The following is a 19,479-nucleotide window of genomic DNA, read 5'->3' as shown; positions in this document are numbered from 1 at the left end:
ACGGAGCTCTCTCCCTCGTCCAAGTTGACTCCTCATTCATTCACGCAACATGTTTATTGCGTTCCTTCTGTGTACCAGGCCCTGGTCCAGATACTAATGATATCGTGCTGAGAAAACAGCCATGGTCCCTGCCTCCGTGGAACCTACCTTCTAGCAGGTAGACAGATAAATAGCTAGGCAATTAGAGCATAGAATAAGTAAGTACTATGTTGGAGGGTAACCCAGCAGAGATGGTTAACCTGCATTTAGGGGGCTTCCTGAAGAAGTAACAACCAAGCCAAGAGCTAAAGGGTGACCTGGAGTTGGCAAAGCCAAGGGGAGAGGGTTCTGGCAAAGAAAAGAGTATTTGCAAAGGAGCAGGAGGGAGCAGGGTGTACTGGAAAAACTAAGAGAAAGTTGGTAGCACTCGTTGGTGCACCAAATGGTCACATCTGCCTCCCGCCTCTTTCTGCTTCACTTCGGGGTCACGGTGCCCAACCCAAGGCCTGGTACACACAGTGCCAGTGCTGGGCACAGGGGACTGGCCAAGAGGAAGGCCATGAGTCTGGGCACAAGTGGGAGGCCATGTTGCTAAAGCCCCAATGTGGGGGCGGGGCAACCAGCTACTTTCACTTTGTAATCTTTTTTTCCTTTCCCAAACACACATAGATTTCTTCTTTTAAGATAATAGTATTTCAGGGCGGCTCAGTCAGTTGAGCGTCTGACTTCAGCTCAGGTCATGATCTTGCAATCCGTGAGTTCCAGCCCGCTTCGGGTTCTGTGCTGACAGCTCAGAGCCTGGAGCCTGCTTCGGATTCTGTGTCTCCCTCTCTCTCTCTCTGCCCCTCCCCTGCTCATGCTGTGTGTGTTTCTCTCTTTCAAAAATAAGTTAACATTAAAATAAAAAAATTTTTAAGACAATAATATTTCAAGATCCCTGTAAAAGACAGCACAGTGCCAAGTAAGGAAGCCACATGATTTGGTATGTACGTGGATATGCACACATGTGAGCACATGCATGTTATGGAGAGTTGAGAGACAGGTTTTGGAATCAGTCAGATGAAGGCCCAATGCTGATTTTACCACCCCAACACAGGAAAGGAGGGCATGCTTCCCCAGCAGGTAACCTTGGGGAAGCCATTCAACCTCTTTAAGTCTCTGTTTTCCTATCTGTAAAATGGGGATAATGAGCCCAAGCTAGTAGGGATGTCAATGAAGCACCTGGCATGATTCACGTGCCAGCAAACACTTCCTGCCCTTTCCCTGTGGGTCACATAAAGCTCTGCAAAAAGTCCTGTTGACATCTGCTGCTACCCTCTGAGCGCTGAAGGGAACAAAGGGATACAGCCACTGAACCTGGGCTTAGAGAGCAGGGAGCACGGGAAGGTGAGTCTAAGGAAGCATCTTTCGCTCTTACCAGAGCAAACTACCAGACTAAGTGCTCTCCTCTGGGAAATCTGGCCCTCTCAGGAGGTGGCAAACTCCCCATCTCTGTGGGTGACAATGTGTGTGTAGGGAGAGGACACTCCCAAGGAGTCACGTTTGGGACTGTGGGTACCTTTTCCAGGGAGACAGGTATCCAGTGACTGAATGTGAGCTCTGAAGGCAGACTACCTGAATGTGAATTCTGGCTTCCCCGTTAACTGTGTGACGTTGGGCTAGTTACACACCCTCTCTGTGCCACAGTTCCTGTGGGGATAGTACCTACCTCGCAAGATTGTGATTTTAGTGCTAACGATAACCTTTTAACAGTTACGTGTATTTTAAGAGCTTCCTATATTCAAAGCAGTTTACAGATACTCGTTTTAGTCCTTACTGAAAATACTTAGGCGGGAGACACTATAAATATCTTTTTTACGGATGGGAAAAAGTAAAGCAATTTGAGGTCACTCAGCTGGTAAGTGAAGGAGTCTGGACTTGAACCCGGCACCTGTCACCAGCGTCCGTGCTCTCAGCAATCACAGCCTCCCGTCTCTGTTTAAGTCAGTACGAAGTAGTATGTGTTACGCAACCAAATCTGAGGATCACAGTTTTCCCCTCATTCCTTCCCTTGTAGCTTCCTAGGCTCAGGCGAGAGCCCCAGCGGAGGCCCTGTGTCCCTAAGGGCCCATAAAAGTCTGCCAGCCTCTAGGCTCCGTGACGGCCCACCCAGCTTTCCCCACACCAGCTTCGGAAGGCTGCCTGGCCACTATTAGTCTACTTCCCAGCCACCCACAAACTCCTTTCCAACTCCAGTGGGCAAGAAAATTAGCAGCTATCACTCAGTGCTTACTGCATCCCAGGGACTAAGCTAGCCCTCTGCATCCCTATCCTGCATCCTTATATGAGCTCTGAGAGGTAGAGATTCTTACCCCCATTATACAGATGAGACAGTCAAAGCTTATCCCACCAAGTGATTTGCCCAGGGTCACAGAAATAGCATGTGGCATGGGAATGCAAACTGGTGCAGCCACTCTGGAAAACAGGATGGAGGTTCCTCAAAAAATTAAAAATAGAACTACCCTATGACCCAGCAACTGCACTACTAGGCATTTATCCAAGGGATACAGGTGTGCTGTTTCGAAGGGGCACATGCACCCCCATGTTTATAGCAGCACTATCCACAATAGCCAAGTGTGGAAAGAGCCCAAATGTCCATCGATGGATGAATGAATGGATAAAGAAGATGTGGTATATATATACAATGGAGTATCACTCGGCAATCAAAAAGAATGAAATCTTGCCATTTGCAACTATGTGGATGGAACTGGAGGGTATTATGCTAAGTGAAATTAGTCAGTCATAGAAAGACAAAAATCATATGACTTCACCCCTATGAGGACTTTAAGAGACAAAACAGATGAACATAAGGGAAGGGAAGCAAAAATAATGTGAAAACAGGGAGGGGGACCAAACATAAGAGACTCAAATATGGAGAACAAACAGAGGGTTACTAGAGGGGTGGGGGAGGGGGGATGGGCTAAATGGGTAAGGGGCATTAAGGAATCTACTCCTGAAATCGTTGTTGCACTATATGCTAATTTGGATGTAAATTGAAAAAAATAAAAGAAAAAAAAAAAAAAGAAAAATAGCGTGTGGCAGAGGCAGGATTTGAACCCAGGGCCATCTGGAGCCAAAAAGCTTAGGTGTGTGAAGTACTCAGCTTGAAGGCTGAGGGTGAGGCCTGTTTACTGTCATTCTTCTAGCATCTGTGCGTGCTACGGGTGTTGCAAGGAAAACTGGTGGGTGGATGTTTGTCTACACCTAGGCAAATCACACCCACCAGGCAAGACAGTGAATCTCCAACTAGGTCCTGAGTAGCCGGGTGCAGCTTGGGAGGAGGTGGAGGGATGAGGCCTGGGAGGACCGGCCCTCAAGTGTCAGATGCAGTGGAGTAGAAAGATCTTAGGATTCAGAGTCAAATAGGCCTGGGTGGGAAATCCCAGCTCTGCTGTGGAACCTGGGGAAAGCCCTGAGCCTGTCTGAGCTGCAGTTTCCCCACTGAGATGTTGGTTCCAACAGCGAGTGGGTACATCATCTCGGGCACCTGGCAGGGGCTCAAGAAACGGCACCTGCCCAGAAGACTCTGTCCACTTCTCCCAAATCTCTGCTACAAGAGTCTGCTTGGGTCAGGCCTTCACCCCTGCTGCTCCATGACACTGCTCTTCTCAAGGCCACCAATGACCTCCACACTGTGAAAGCAGCAGCCGTTTCTCAGTCCTCGGTTTGCTAACCTGTGGGCTGCATTTGACACAGATGATCCCTCGCTGCTCCTTGAACACTTTCTGCACTGGGCTGTGGAGACAACACACTTTTCCTGGCGTTCCTTCTACCTTGCTAGCCATTGACTCCTCAGTCCCTTTTGCAGATCCGTCTTTAATTGCCTAACCTCTTAGCGCCCGGTGCCCCGGGGCTCAGTGGAGGAGTTCATCTCTTTTCCATCTGCATGTACTCCCTTGGTGACCTCATCCAGACTCATGGCTTTAAATACCATTGCTCTGCTGATGACAACCGAGTTTGTATCTCCAGCCCAGACCTCTCCCTTGAGTTCCAGTTTCGCTCATACAACTCCCTATTTGACACCCCTGCATGTCTTACAGACACCTCGGCTTTAACACATTCCCACCTGAGCTCCCGATCTTCCTCCCAGAACCCTGCTCCTCCCCGTTGTTTTCCCCATCTCAGCCAAGGGCAACTCCGTCCTCCCAGTCTGTCAGACCAAAAATCTTGGGAGTCATTGTAGAGTCTTTTCTTATCTCACATCCCACATCTAATCTCTCAGTAAATCTTTCTGGCTCTGTGTGCAAAGTATGTTCTGAATCCAATCACTTCTCACCATCTCCACTTCTATCATCTTGGTTCAGCCACTGTCATCCCCTATAAAGACTCCCTGCTGGGGTGCCTGTCTGGCTCAGCGGCAGGGCTTGCAACTTGATCTCAGGGTTGTAAGTTCAAGCCCCATGTTGGGTGGAGAGATTGATTTAAAAAATAAAATCTTTTCAAAAAAAAATTTTTTTTTAACGTTTATTCATTTTTGAGACAGAGAGAGACAGAGCATGAATGGGGGAAGGTCAGAGAGAGAGGGAGACACAGAATCTGAAACAGGCTCCAGGCTCTGAGCTGTCAGCACAGAGCCCGACGCGGGGCTCGAACTCACGGACCACGAGATCATGACCTGAGCCGAAGTCAGACGCCCAACCGACTGAGCCACCCAGGCGCCCCTAACAAATAAAATCTTAAAAATAAAATTAAATAAATAAAGACTCCCTACTGCCATTCTTTGTTCCCCTTTCATTTTTTCTCAACACAGCAGCAGAGTGATTCCGTTTAAAAATAAGTTAGATCAGGGGCGCCTGGGTGGCTCAGTTAGTTAAGCGTCCGACTTCAGCTCAGGTCGCGATCTTGTGGGTTCCTGAGTTTGAGCTCTGCATCGGGCTCTCTGCTGTCAGTACAGAGCCCACTTCAGATCCTCTGTCTCCCTCTCTGCCCCTTACCCCCTACACACATGCATGCGTACACGCTATCTCTCTCTCTCCCTCAGACATAAATGCACATTAAAAAAAATTTTTTTTTTTTTAAGTTAGAGCAAGTCAATCCCTTGCTCTAAGGATTTGGAGGATTTGTCAAAATCCTCCAAAGACACCTCATCTCGTGGGGAGGAAAAAACAAAGGCCTTACAATGACCTCTGAGAATGTCAGGATTCCCCTCTCCGGCCCATTACGTCTTGGGCCCATCTCCTCCTCCTCTCCCTCCCCCCTGCTCAGTCTATTCCAGCCACTGTTCCAGGCATTCCCCTGCTGCAGGGCTATGCACTTGCTGTGCTCTCTGCTGAGAATTCTCTGCCCCCAGATTCAGCGTGTCTCACTCCCTCCTCTCCTTCATGCCCTTACTTCAATGTCACTTCTCACTTACACGCTCCCTGACCCTATTTAAAATTACAAACTGCAATAGAAGTCTCCTTCCCCTCTCCAATGGTACGTTTTCTTTCCAACACTATTTTTCTCTCAAGTATTAACACCACTGTAACACTGTCTCCCATCTCTAGAAGATAACCTCCATGAGGGCACACGTGTGTGTCTGTTTTGTTAGCTGTTCTAACCCTAAGACCAACAGGGCCGGCACATAGGTGCTCCACAACTATCTGTTGAATGAAATAATCAACAGACTCCACCTTGGCTGATATCAGCATCTCTCTTACCTGGATGACTACAACGTCTTCCCACTGCTCTCCCCACCACCCGTTTTCACTCTGCTCTCTACTGAGCAGCCAGAGTAATTGTTTCCAAATGTGAATCTGATCATGGTACTTTTAGACACCTGAAACCTCCCAGTGGCTTCTCATTGCTCTAAAGATAAAAACAGAATTCTTGAGTGCAAACTACAAGTCTGGCATAGTCTGAAGTCCCTGTCCCCATCTCCCGTACCTCTTAAATCTCTTCTGCATGTTCCCCACTTGCTTTCTGTGCTCCTCCTACACTCACCTTCTGATTCTGGTAACCATTCATACTCCCTCCTGCCACAGGGACTTTGCATATGCTCTTTCTACACTTATTTTTTTTTAAGTGTTTTATTTATTTTTGAGAGAGAGAGAGAGAGAGAGAGAGAGAGAGAGAGAGAGATGGAGCATGAGTCAGGGAGGGGAGGGGAGGAGGGAGACAGGCTCCAGGCTCTGAGCTGTCAGCACAGAGCCTGACATGGGGCTCGAACTCATGAACCATGAGATCATGACCTGAGCCGAAGTTGCACGTTTAACCGACTGAGCCACCCAGGAGCCCCTGCCCTTTTCTTGGTTAAACCTCATTTAGCCTCCAGATCTTAGCTCAGACACCATTTCCTCAGGGAAGCCTTCCCTGGCTTCTCTGATCAGGAGAAATTCCTTCATGGCTTCGTGTGCCTCTTGTTTGGAGCACTGTGACTAATACAACTTCAAACTTCTTTGTGGGCCTCTCTTGTTATTGTCAGCCTCCCCTTAGACTGGGAGGAAGCCCGACAAGGGCTAGGCCATGTCTGTTTTGCTCACTGCCGCACCAGTAACAGCCACCAGAGTGCCAAGTACATGGAGACACAGTCATGAGATGCTGCTGAACGAGAATAAAATGCCATACCAGAAAGCCACCCTGGCCTAACGCAGTGCAAGAGAAGGAGATTTTTACTCTAATAAAGAGTAAATCCAGGGCGCCTGGCTGGCTCAGTCGGAAGAGCATGCAGCTCCTGATCTCAGGGTTGTGAGTTTGAGCTCCACGTTTGGTGTAGAGATTACTTAAGGTAAATTAATTACATTAAAAAAAAAAAAAAAGGAGGCCAATAATTAAAAATAAATAAATAAATAAAGGAGTACCTGTTCAGGAGCCAAAACAACAACAATAACAAAAAACAAAACAAACAAAAAAAAAAACAAGAAACAAAAACAAACAGAAAAGGAGTAAATCCACGTGGCAATTTATTGCAAAGGGATAAACACTTGAAGGGAAGCAAAACAACGCCATCTCAGTTGCATTTGGGCAGCTTCCTGGACGAGGCACTCAGGTAGAAGTTAAAAATAATAATGAGCGTTTGACTCCAGCAGCTCAACAAGAAAGACTTCTCAAGAGGGGCGCCTGGGTGGCTCAGTCGGTTAAGCGTCTGACTTCAGCTCAGGTCATGATCTCATGGTTCCTGAGTTCGAGCCCCACGTCAGGCTCTGTGCTGACAGCTCAGAGCCTGGAGCTGCTTTGGATTCTGTGTCTCCCTCTCCTTCTGCCCCTCTCGTGCTCTCTCTGTTTCTTTCTCGAAAATAAATACGCATTAAAAAAAATTTTAAGACTTCTCAAGAGGCAAACAGGACATTTGGATCTCTTCTTTTGACCTGGTGGACTATTGACCCCAAATGCAAATATTTTCCTCAGAAGTATGCCAACACTGACGAAATGCCACTGGGACAGGGTTACCCAGAACAAATCATAGTAAGCCAAATAAATTATTTGGTAGGTTATCTATACGGTATGGTTAAACCGATTTCTGATTATTGCCACTTTCACTCATCAAATGTGATCCTTCGGCCATTGCACTTTATTTTTGGCCTGGGTCAAATTGTGAGGTTTTAGCTACTGTTAGTTTTATTTTGCTTTGCTGATATTTACTAGAAGTATTTGCTAAGAACTGGATAAGAGACAGATAGTTTGTATTTATTTCTTGGCACAAAGAGCACCAGCAGGGCAAAGGTGTAGGAGCTGATCACAGGGTCACAGAAAGTCTTATCTTCTCAAGAGCCCAAGAGGGACCGCATGTGGGGTCTGCAGAAAGATCCGGGCCAAGTCTCTCAGAGGGTGTGTCACATGTCTCAGGGTGCCTGCTTACGCCCCATCTCCACCCTCTGGGAGCTGGCAGTCCCTTTCCTCTGGTCCTTCCCTCCTTCATACCAACAACTGCTGCTGGGCCAAATATTCCTTTCACAACGCTGATAACTCAGTCTGGTTCTTCTGTTTGCCTGCTGCCCCTGTCCCTGCCAGCATGGGAGATCATGGAGAGAAGGGACTGGGTCATATGCCTTCTTCCAGCCCGGGGCCTCACATAGGACCTGTCGGCACAGAGCAGGGGTTCTGTGTCTGTTTAATGAACACACGGATGGATACACGCATGGACGGGATGGGGGTACTGTGGAAAGCCACCTAGCCAGCACAGAGTCAAACCCCGAGCTGCTCCAAAGCCTCGCCTCCCTGAACCCTAAAGGTCCTGCTCATACCGGAGCCCTGTGTGCGCCCTGCCGGCAACTAAGCCCAGGAAGGGAAACAAGCTAAGGTACTGAAGCTCTACCGTATGCCAGGTACTTTCCCTCATCTCATTTCATCCTTATGACAGCTCTAAAAGGAAAGTTCTATGGATGGCCCCCCTTTCACAGGTGAGAAAACTTACTCAGACAAGTTCAGTGAATTACTCATGTCAGCATCAGAGGTAGGATTTGAACCCAAGGCTATCTGACGACAGAACCCTTATGTCACAGTGTTTCTGGTAGGCGTCACATCACCCCTCCTTGAGGTTCCTGCCTGTTCTCTGAAGAAGGAAGTGATTCGGTGGTTCCCCCAGGGAGGTTCCCCCCAAGATGGTGAAGGGTGCAGGTGTGGCAGGTAGGCACTGAGCTCAGAGGGCAGGAATGCAGGATAAGGCAGGCTCCTGCCCAGGCTGGCCACCAGGAGGCAGGAAGTGAGGCACCTGGGCAGGAGATGGGGGGAGAGCGGCCTTCCTCCAGGGGCCAGAGCAAAGGAGTGCCCAGAGGAGAGCTAGCAGACGGGGGTGCATGGACAGCACCCCTGGGTGGGGAGCATGGGGAGGCAGAGAGAGGAAGCAAGACAGAGATGGGCACCTGTAGCCAGAGCCTTCCGGCTCTCACAGCAGCTCCTCGGGTGGCAGACAAATGAAGATGGCAAGGCCAACAGAGGGGCAAAGACCCATAGAGACAGAATACATACCACAGAGAGAGAGAGAGAGAGAGAGAGAGAGAGAGACTCAGACAAAGTGAACGGAGCCTGAACAATGGTGAGAGACAGAACACATTCTTTTCTCCCTTCTCTCTCTCTCCCTCCTATATACACAGGAGTCAGACTTAGTGGGATTTGGAACTCGACAGACACGCAGATACACACAGACACACACACGGAGCCAGGCATCCCTCTGAGGCACAGAAGAAGCCTCAGAGACCCACACAGCACTCAGAGACACAGTGTTCCCGGCGCACGTATACAGCCCCATTCCAGGTCGCTTCTGCCCTGCCCCTTCTGGGCACTCCTTTACCCGGGCCAGGGGAAAGTCCTGTCAACACCAGCAACAGCTAATGCTGTGTCAGGCACAGCTAAACCCTTTAAACGCATCAGTCCCTTTCTTCTTTACCACAATCCTACGAAGCAGATGTTATTACCCCCATCTGACAAATGAAGAAATAGATTCAGAGAGATTAAGACACTTGCTTAAATCACACAGCTGGTGAGTAGCAAAGCTGGGATTTGGGCCCGAATCGGCATGACAGTCTGTACCTTCACTCAAAGGGGTACAGCCCCCTGGGTTTCCCCTCCTGGAAAGATCTGATCTGGGAGGATGGGGCAGGGGAAGGCAGGAAGGACAAACTCTGCGAGATGCCTAATTGCCGGGCTGGGACAGAGGGGACCCTTAGGGGGCAGCATTACTCCCGGCCAGTGTAGAGCTGAGCCAGCTCAGAGAGCGGGGCAGCCTGCTCCAGCAGTCCTCAGGACCTGGGCCACAGGCCCTTAGCGGCAGGGCACTGGGGCCAGGCCTTGGGCCTCTGTGGATGATAAAGCCGGGATCACAACTGAGACCGCAGATCTGAAGGAGCTCTCTGGCCTGGTTGGCGGCCATTGTTCCCAGCCTCCAATCAGGAGCACCCACTTCCTGTTATTTTAGGCGGCAGGAAATGACCCCATCCCGCAGCTCAGGCCCCACCACGGGTCCTCCCTCAGCCTCAGCAGGGCTGCCCGGGCTGGGGCCTACCTGCTCAGGGCAGGGGCCTGGGGATGGCCTGCTGGCTGCACTGTCCCCACTGCCTGGGTCCAGGGCCTCCTTCTGAGCTGACTTACTCAGACTCCAACCGGGCAAGATGCACAGGGGACCCAGGGCTCTGCTGGCTCTACTATGCCTGCCAGAGAATGGATCATGGGGTCCCTAAGACCAAGATGCCAAGATGCCAAGATCAGTCATGCAAGGGAAGCATGTCAGACTCTATCACTGGCTGGCTCAGCCACGGTAGTTCAGTCTTGAGGTTTGGTGCAGAGGCTTTAGAGCCAGATGGACCTGGGTTCAAATCCTGCCTCTGTCAGTTCCTAGCTGTGGGACTTTGGGCAAGTGAGTTTCCTCTCTGATCCTCATCTGTAAAAGGAGGATAACACTAGGCCCTACTCAAGGATTGTTTTGAGGATCAAATGAGACAATGCACATGACAGGCAAAGCATCATGCCTGGCACAGAGAAGGCCCTTAATAAATAGGAGGCTGGAGATAAGTTGGACTTATCCTTCGTAAGAGCCTGAATCTCCTCCTATTGGTGAGGAGCACTGATGGAGGTAGAAATACCACGCTATCTACCCCCTACCATGCTCTCTGCTCCCCTCAGGGCAGAGCTGCAGCTGAGGGGTGGTGGAGGAGATGCTGAAGGCTGTGCCCCGGGGTGCCAGGCAGCGCTACCACAGCCAACAAAGCTGCATTATCTGGGCCTGGCTCCTTGGCTCCCTCACTTGTCCCAAGGCCCAGTGGGGAACCAAGGACATGGCTCCCTGCTGCTTGCGGCCTAACTTCCAGCCTTGGTAGACCCGAGACCTGCCCTGGCCGCTCTCAAGTGCCGTCACTCCAGTCAGGGCCCTGCTTTCAGCTCATTCCCCCTCCCTCGGCCCTGCCCCACCAACAGCTGATGCCCATCCTGAGGGAAAGGGGGAGTAAACTGGCCTGATGCCCCTTCCTCCTCGTTTGCATATGCGTGACTGCACATTAGGGGCTCATTAGAGGCCTCATTTACTGGGCCCAGTGGCCCAAGCAGGGACGAAGCTGTCAGTGAGAGGCACCAGCTAGGCTGGCTGCTATATGTAGAGACAGCTCATTGTGTCAGTCTCGCTAACTTCTACTCATCCTTTTAGGTCCACTTCAAATGCCTCCTCCTCTGTGAAGCCTTCCACAAGTAGAGCCCACTGACCATTGTATCACCCTTATACCTGGGTTCCCCTACAGTGAACACATCGCCTTCCATCACTGGGTCAGGAGCTCCCAGAGGCTAGTGACTCTGTCTGATTCACTTCTCTGCCACCTGCATAGCCAGCACATGGCAGGCATCACTATGTTGTGCTGGATGACTGTCTGCACGCACCTCCTGGGTCTCTCTCCTGCTTCCACTGCCCTACCTCAAGCACAGGGGCCCCTCTGTCCCCCCGATACACCCTGGCTCATGTGTATCTAGAACTCCCCTCTCCCTGGCCCTCTGTCCCATACTGACCTCCTGAAATTCTAATTAATCACACCTCCACCTCAGGCCTCCAAAGGAATTAAAGACAATAAACAAAAGAAACAAATAGTTAGAGTTTATTGAGCACTAACTATGTGCCAGGGCTAAGTGTGTCATGTGTTCATCTGATTTAATGATCCCAATATCTCCATGAGATAATTTCTGGAGCTATTCTCATTTTATACATGGGAAAATTTAAGACTCGGGTTAAGCAACTTACCTGAGGCCGCACAGCAGTAAGTAATGAAGGGGAAACTTAAACTGTTTGATTCCAGAGTCTACATTCTTAAGCAAACCAGCTCCCAATTCCTGTCCTCACCTCCCCCATATTTTGTACCTCCCTGTTGGCACCAGTTCTGATGAGCATAACCACAATAATGGTAATAATACTGTATTGCAGGCGTCTCTGTGCCAGGTGCCTTTAGTACATCATCTCTAACCCTCACATTAACCCCACAAGGTTTGATAACATGACCTCCATTTTCCAGGGGCATAAACTGTGGCTGGAGGAGGCAAGTCACTTGCTCCAGTCCGCACCTGTCCCCTACTCCATGTTGCCTCCTAGTAATGCTCAGGGTGCAAAGGGCACTCAAAGATGGCTGGGATCGTGCCATGTGCATTCAGTGTCGCAGCCCCATGCCTCAAACTTGACAGGGTACGTGCCACGGGCACCACCTTTAGTGCCCTTGGCTTATAGGGGGTTCCTGTCACCTTCACCTTCTCTGTGTGTAAGGATCAGCCACCAGCCTGATCTAGGTTCTCCTGTGACTCTGTCTAGGTCCTGTGTATAGAAGAGTCTTCCCAACCCAGGACCCTGCATGCAGGCCCCCTCAGGCCCGGCGGTATAGCCAAGCATGTCCCCCTCCATGCCCTCATATTCAGTCCTGGCATCCCACCCAAGTGCCCTAATTCTAAACTAGACACTCACTCAGGCCCTCATCTGCAGCCCAGTAATCAGGCCCATTCAGGCCCCAATGTACACATCAGTGCCTGCGCCCCTCTGATGCAGACAGCCAATAAGCAGATGAAATGGATCCAGTCTAGGACTCCCTGGGTGTCCCCTCTCAGGCTCAGGAGAGACAAGACTGACCCAAGTGCCACTGTTCCAGCACAGGCTACAAACCTCCTCGACCACAACAGTCTGATAGCCCCCTCCCCCACCTGCGCCTTCCAGCTCCCACACCCACACGGTCCCCTGGAAGCACCCATGCTGGCATGGGGAGGAGCCCACCCACAGCCAAGCTGTGCCGCCTCCTCTTAGGCTCTCCGCACCCACAGACACTGTTTCATGCTGGGCCTACGCCGCAGGGGTCAGGGAGGTGGCAGGGATTAAGCTCTAGGACTCTATGGAGGTGTGAGGTTGGGGCCGCCTCCCCCCTGAGTCAGTGGGAACGGAACTTGGGTCCTCAGTAATCATGTTCTTCCCTCCCCTTCCAGGAAGAAAGAGAAAGAGAAATCCCTCCCTCCGACACCAGGCCCAACCAGAAACCTGTCCCCACCCCCTCATCAGCTGCTCCCAGATCCGAATGGGATTTGCAGAAGTCCAGGGCACTGGTGGTTGGTGGGGTGAGGGGAGGGGAGGGTAGCTTTGATGGTCTGGGGCCTGGAGTGTGTGTAGGGGGGCGGGGGTAGGCATCCAGAGCCTCAGGCTGAGTGAGGAATGATGTGGCAGGTCCCGGGAGTGCGGCCTTGAGCCTTCACCTCATTCTCGAGAGAGACTCAGGCCTAAAGAGGGTAGGAAGGAGGGTGGCCGGATACGCAGATTTACTTCTGTCCCCTTCCTCCCCAAATCGGGCTGGGTGGGCTCCGGAGTAGGCCAGGCTGCAGAGGAGGCGGCCCACCTCCCAGCTCCCGCCCTCGCCCCAAACAATGCCGCCTCCCCCTCCCCCTCGTCTTTATCCGGCGGGTTACTTGGCAGCCGCAGCTAGAGACCTCCCCCTGCCCTCCCCTCCACTCCCGGCCGGCCCGCAGCAGCAACAGGCCCTTTGCGCGGCAGCTGGAGGGATGGGGTGGGGGCGAGGTCTGGGCCAGGGCCTGGGCGTCGCGGGGCGCCAGGGCCTAAGTTTCGGTATGCAGGGCTCCAGGCCTGAGAATCTGGACCCCCAACACACACATTCAGGCTGGGGTCACACTTCCCCACCTGGGATGAAGTGGGGGATAGACGTCCCAGCTCAATTGAAAAGGATCATCAGGGCCTGGGGTGGGTCGGGGAGGGGGTGCAGGAGGAGAAACCGAGGTGGCACTGGGTCGGGGCAGAAGGGTCTCTCCAGCAACTCGGGCGCGGGGTCCTCGCGGAGCCCGCCGCCCAGTGCGTCCCAGCGCCCAGAGTGGGGGAGGGGGCAGCTGTCAGAGGATGCGTCGGTAGCCCCGAGCCGCCGCCGCTGCAGCCTTTATTTTTAAACTTCCAAGTGGTCAGAGGGCGCGGCGGGGGAGGGGTCTCCGCCCAGCGGGTTGGCCTTCTCCTCGGCCTTCCCGAGGCCCCGCGACCTCCCCCCATCTCTCCGGTGCGTGGATCCCGGCATACCTGGGGGTGCGCCCGCACCCGGCTCTGCATGTGAGCCGCTCTCCATGGCTGCGGCGTCACTGGGGGTCTTGGGGGTCTCAGCGGCGGCGGCGGCGGCGGCCAGCGGCCAGGACAGGGGTCCCGCGGTGCATCACGCCCGGCCCGGCCCGGCGGGCAAGACTCGGAGGCGGGGGCGCTCCGGGGAAGGTCGGTGCTGGCTCGGCTGGTGGCCTGCGAGGCTCGGAGTCGCCGGGCGCCCGGTGGCTGTCGGATCCGGCAGCGATCCCTCTCCCTGCCCGGCGCCGGCCCAGTCCCGGCCGCGGCCCAACCCTATTGTACCGCCGGGGCTGGGCCTGGCCTCCCCGCTGGCGCGTACCAAGTACGACGCGGGGAGGTCTCCGCCTCAGCGTCCAGGGACCGAGCCGCCGCGCGCCCGCCCCGCGCGCCCCGCCCCGCCTCCGCCCTGGAGCGCGGGCCCTCGAGCTGGGGACGCCTCTCCTGCAGCCGTGGCGGAGGGGACGCCACGGCTCCCTGAGGACGCGGGTCCCTGTGACTCCCCCTGCGGCCGCGCGTTGGTACGCGCCACAGCGAGAGAAGACTATGTAGGGAGCGCTCCGGTGACTCACCCGCCGCTAGGACTGGGGGGAGTCGAGAGGAGCGCGCATGGGAGCCCCCAATCCCACCCTGGAACCTGGAGGCTCCGGCTCCGGGGCCCCGGGGCCTTGGCGCTAGCTTCAAATCCAAATTCTCCCCCAACCCCACCTCAAACCAAATCCACCCCGGGGGTGTGGAGAGACCTGAAGGAGGGTCCCAAGGAGACCCCTAAAAGGACTCTGCTTTCTCTCTCCTGGGGATGGCTGGGATGGGAGAGGCCCGGAACCTTGCTGCTGCCCTTCCTCCAGTATCCTATGGTTGGTGTCTTCCCTGCTCCTCAGGGGTAATTACAGGCCTGCACCAATGCTTTACTCAGGTCTCTAATCTGCTGGGTCCCTCCCAGCTCCAAACTGGGTGGTCTTGGCCCTGAACCTCCCCCACCCCTATCGGGCGACCCCTCCGATCTCCCCGGAAGGATTTTCTTCCCTGTGGCCTGTCGAGGAGGCAGTAAGCCTCTTCTGACTCCCCTCCCCCAAATAGTCCTGCTCACAAGCTCTTCGAGGTGGATCCCCCAATCCCCTTGTTAGTGCCAGCGGAGGTGGGGCCTCAAGCCAAGTCTGGTCAGCCTGAGAAGCGAGGGGGGAGCTTGCTGGGAAAGGTGGATCGATGATGGTGCTGCAGGGATTGACAGAGGGGAGGAAGGAGGAGGCGAGGAGGCACAGCTCAGGGCACAGCTGAGCCCTGCCACCCCGTCCCTGCCCTTTGTCCTGACCTCTAGAAGGTCAGTTCTCTGGTTCTCCATTGTCCAGAGATTAGGTCCAGTGAGATGCAAGCCTCCTGCCCCTCTTTCCCGCCAGTGTCTTCTTCTTTGAACAGCTCCAGAAAGCAGCCATTTCAAGGGGGTTTGAGGGACAAAAGGGTCTGGGTCTCAGGCAACCTGGGAGCAGCCTGACTAGGAGGAGTGAGTAGTTGGGGACCTAAACTCTCTTGGAAGGGTGGGGGAGGGAATAGTGCTCCCTCTGGCCCCAAATCATTAGAACATGATGATGATGATGGAAAGCCTGCAAATGGAGCTGCTGACGTTAAGCTAGTGTCTTAACTTTTCTGAAACCCAGTCTGCTCGCCTATAAAATCAGGAAAATGATAGTACCATGAGGTATCATGGGGTCATTGTAAAGTTTAAATAAGGCAATGCAGATGAGATGCTTAGCACAGAGCCTGGCATATAAAATGTGTGCAATAAATAAAGATGATGATGATGATGATGATGATGATGATGATGATGATGATGGTGGTGGAGTTTTAAGCATAAAAGCAGACTAGGAGGAGGAGCAGATCTCTGTTGTCAGCCATCCCATCTGCAAAGTGAGGGGACCATGTGGATGATGGAGTCCAGGACTGCTCTTTGTGAGGTCAGAGGCCTCAGGGCCTGCATCTTCCAGAATTGAACAGGCCTACCCTGAGCCAGGATTCATGAACGGAACCCAACAGGGGGAGAGCCCTCTAGGGTAGATCTTGAGGATGAACAACCTGGGTCTTCAGTGAGGGTGGGAACAGTGAGATACCTTCATTAGCTAGACCTCAAGAGTAGTGGAGGAGGAAATAAACGGTAGCTAAAGATGAAAAGAGAGGCCAGGGATGGTCTATATAAGAGGGTCTGAATGCCAATTGACATCATGTAGATGACGTTTCTTTGCAAGGGGAGGGGTGAGCACTGCTTTAGAACTGGAAATTCTCTATTGTGTCTAATGATCCGGGACTGACTTTGAGGAACTCATGGCAAAGAGACAGTGTGTGGTATTAGCCTATGTGAGTCATTCTCAACCAGAGGCAATTTTGTCCCCCAGAGAACATTTGGCAATATTTAGGGGAACTTTTGGTTGTCAGAACTGGGGGTATCACTGGCATCTAGTTCTTAGACACCAGAGATGCTGTTTAACATCCTACAATGCTCAGAACAAAGCATCATTAGGCCCAAAATGTCTCGACAGTGCCAACGCAGAGGAACACTTCTCTAGACTGAGGGTGGAGGCACCCGTACCCCCTCACAAGATGCTAGTGGTGGGGACCAGCAGGCCATCTGGGAGTTAGCCAACCTGATGGACGTTTCTCCCAGCCAGCCCCAGAAGGCTTCCTGTACAGCTGATGGGTCCAGGATGAGTCTTGGGAAGATGGCTAAGGGGAACCAGGAGTGAGTGCACCAGTGTCCTGTGATTAAGTCAAAGCAAACAAATGGAGAGATGGAGTGGGCTCCTCTCCATTTACTCCCTGACTGATCAGGATCCCTGGCAGGTCCCAAGCGCTAGCAACTGAGAAGGTTTAGAGTATGTGTGTCTCTCCAAGTTTGGGGCTGGTTGACAGCATCTGGGAGCCTCACGCGCCTCTACCCCCATATATTAGACATCCCAGAGAAGGAAGAAGTGAGATACTTGAAATATCAAGGACTGAAGCCCCAACAGGATGCCTTGCCCGCTTTGGTGAGGGGCAAGGAACTCTGTTGGCTCCCCTGTGACTCCCTTACCACCCAGGGCAGTCCCTCCTCCTCAGAAACAGGCACGAATGAGCTGTTCCTCTCACCACGAGGCTGGGCTTGGGCTAGGGGGCAGGGATCAGAAATAAGTCCCCTTCCCGATCCCCCAGGGGGAGGGCAGGAGCAAGAGCATTTACAACCTCCTGGGTTTGGTGGGGCAGGGTCCAGGACGAACCTGATGGAGGGGTGAAGGAAATCACTGGGAGATTTGACACAGAGATATGAATCAGGAGGAAGGCCCAGGAGGCTGCCTCCACACTCACAAAATAGGAAGTGGGAGGGGCCTCATATTGGGGGCAGCAGAGAGAACAGACACCAGACTCTCACTCCCACCCCACCCCAAGGCACAGCATGGTGAATGGGTTAGAGACCCATACCGCTCTCCTGGGGAGCCCTCCAGGCCCACTCCTCGAGGCTGAGGGTGGGGAATGTCCTCAAGGGCAGTGGTGACACCAGTGACAATAAGGCCTCCCTCCCACCAGCTTGGAGACAGGAAGGGACAGGGACTGACTGGAGGGGGAGGAACTCAGATACAGGACCGAACAGGCTCACTGTTTGGGATTCCTGGGAAGGGTCTTTGCCTAGAGCCCCTGCTAGGAATGGGAAGCTGTCCCTGCTACATTCTTTTCTAGGAAGAAGGAGACAAGGGTGAGGAGTAGGTGCCTAGTGTTCTGAGATGTCTGGCCCTGAGCAGTGGTTGAGAAGGATTGGGATTTGGGAATGATGGGAGCTGTACCAAGAGCCCTTGGAGCAGCTGTCTAAGGAGGTTTAGGTTCACATCTGAGTGAGGGAGGAGACCCTATAAATCAGCTTAAAATGGACCCCTCCCCCATCCTTAATTCAGGACTTGTGGCACTGGAAGGAGGAGTTCCAGAGAAAAAGACACCAAAAGGAGCAATCACAGGCAGAAGAAGAATCTCAGAGGTCATAAGATGGGCAGGGAAAGGCTCCGCCTTCAGCTTCTCCAGAACCACCCTGCCTGACAGCAGGCTGGGTGGGGTCGGGCGGCTGGCCGTGACTGTGACTCAGGTTTCTGTGGGCAGCCAAGGGCAGCCGGCAGGGAGGAGCCCAGACCGACAGACAGACCAGCCAACTGCAGCTTTCACCTCAGCTGTCCTCTCTCCTGGGAATGCAAGAGGTTCTTCCCTGGCTGCGCTGGCCGCTGGGGGCTAGCTGACCCCCTGCCTCCTCCCCTGCCACAGCCCAGCCCTCCAGTTCCTTCCCAGAACTCTCAGCCAAGGCACTGACACAGGAGGGAGAGTCAAAGGTCACTGCCTCTAGGGAGGCCCCAGAATGTCTTTGTCACAGGGAGAAGGGTATAATAACGATTGGTCCTGCACCCTGAGGGAGAGACTGGGAGAATCTTGGGAACTGGCCTTTAGCCGGAGCAGCCTGGGCCCCCCCAGTCTTCCCCAGCCGGGCTGGCTCACGTCTGGGCGGGCTGGTTGTCATGGTGAAGGCTAGGGGCTAGAATGCAGCTGCTTACAGAGTCAGGCTACCAGGCTTAAGTGAGGAGAGGGTGCTCAGGGACTCCCAGGCCAGCCTGCTTACAACTGACAGGCCAGAGGGGATGGCTGGAGCTGAAACCGAAAAGCTACGGTCAGGGACTGTAGGACTTCCCTTGGTGATGGTGAGGGTGTGGCCAGCACATTCCCCTGGTGTTTCTGGGACCTGTTGGCTGTTTTTAGAGAGTGTCTGGAAGAAAGGGAATGTACATTTATTTTGTGACCAAGTGCTCTGCACTTGTGTCTCACCAATCTCCACAACAACTGAAAGAGATCCAGCAACTTGCCTAAAATGGCAAAGCTGAGATTAAAATCTGGGACTGGCTGCTACCAACGCTGGCGATTTTTCTTTTCCAGGGACCAGGCAGTGTAGTTCTTGGGGAAGGGGAGGGAGACAAAGTGACCTGAATTTTAGCAAACAGACTGGATATTCCATCATGAGGCCACAGTGGTAGGATGCAGGTACTGGCTGCTTTTGGAGTTTGGGAACAAATGACAGTTTGAAAAAAACCACTAGTGAAATGCTTGGCACATAGGTTCTCATTAAATATTTTTGCAGTAAGAAGCCAGATTTGTGTATGAGCCGTAGCTAGTTTTCTGGGACATCCTGGGAGCTTCTGGCTCTGAATTGCAGCAAGAGCGGAAGAAGCTAGTTCGAAAGGGGGACTTTCCAAGACCAACCCAACAAGAGAGGAATTTGCGGAGCATCTGTGAGGGTGAGGGGGTGGGCGGAAGGGAAGTGTGTGGACTACACACGATTCCCGCAAGCGCCGGACGCCACCCAGCGGCTATAATGTAGCCCTCGGAGAGCCAGGCTCTATGAGAGTCAGCCGCGCGAAGCACTCTGGGACTTGTAGTCCAGCGGGGCTGCCAACGGCGCGGTTGGGTGTTGTAGTCTGACGTTTACCGGGCGG

The 19,479-nt window shown here is 53.1% G+C and overlaps 1 protein-coding gene across 4 annotated transcripts in view; it reads right to left on the bottom strand.

Moving 5' to 3' along the window:
* The window catches only part of MAP7D1 (MAP7 domain containing 1), a 34,970-nt gene extending 20,662 nt beyond the window's left edge, over positions 1-14,308 (bottom strand). For 2 of the 4 annotated variants that reach the window (XM_040469330.1, XM_040469317.1), the window contains exon 1: positions 13,958-14,305. In XM_040469330.1, coding sequence (XP_040325264.1) covers positions 13,958-14,003 — 46 coding nt within the window. In that variant the 5' untranslated portion in view covers positions 14,004-14,305. Of the gene's footprint in view, positions 1-13,957 lie in introns of all 4 variants that reach the window. The other 2 variants (XM_040469322.1, XM_040469312.1) reach the window with 2 other exon arrangements.
* Positions 14,309-19,479: the final 5,171 nt, after the last annotated feature.

Source organism: Herpailurus yagouaroundi, unplaced genomic scaffold, assembly GCF_014898765.1.
Source record: "Herpailurus yagouaroundi ecotype Mexico unplaced genomic scaffold, PumYag 77, whole genome shotgun sequence".
Taxonomy (NCBI): domain Eukaryota; kingdom Metazoa; phylum Chordata; class Mammalia; order Carnivora; family Felidae; genus Herpailurus; species Herpailurus yagouaroundi.
This window is presented reverse-complemented; position numbering and strand designations above follow the sequence as displayed.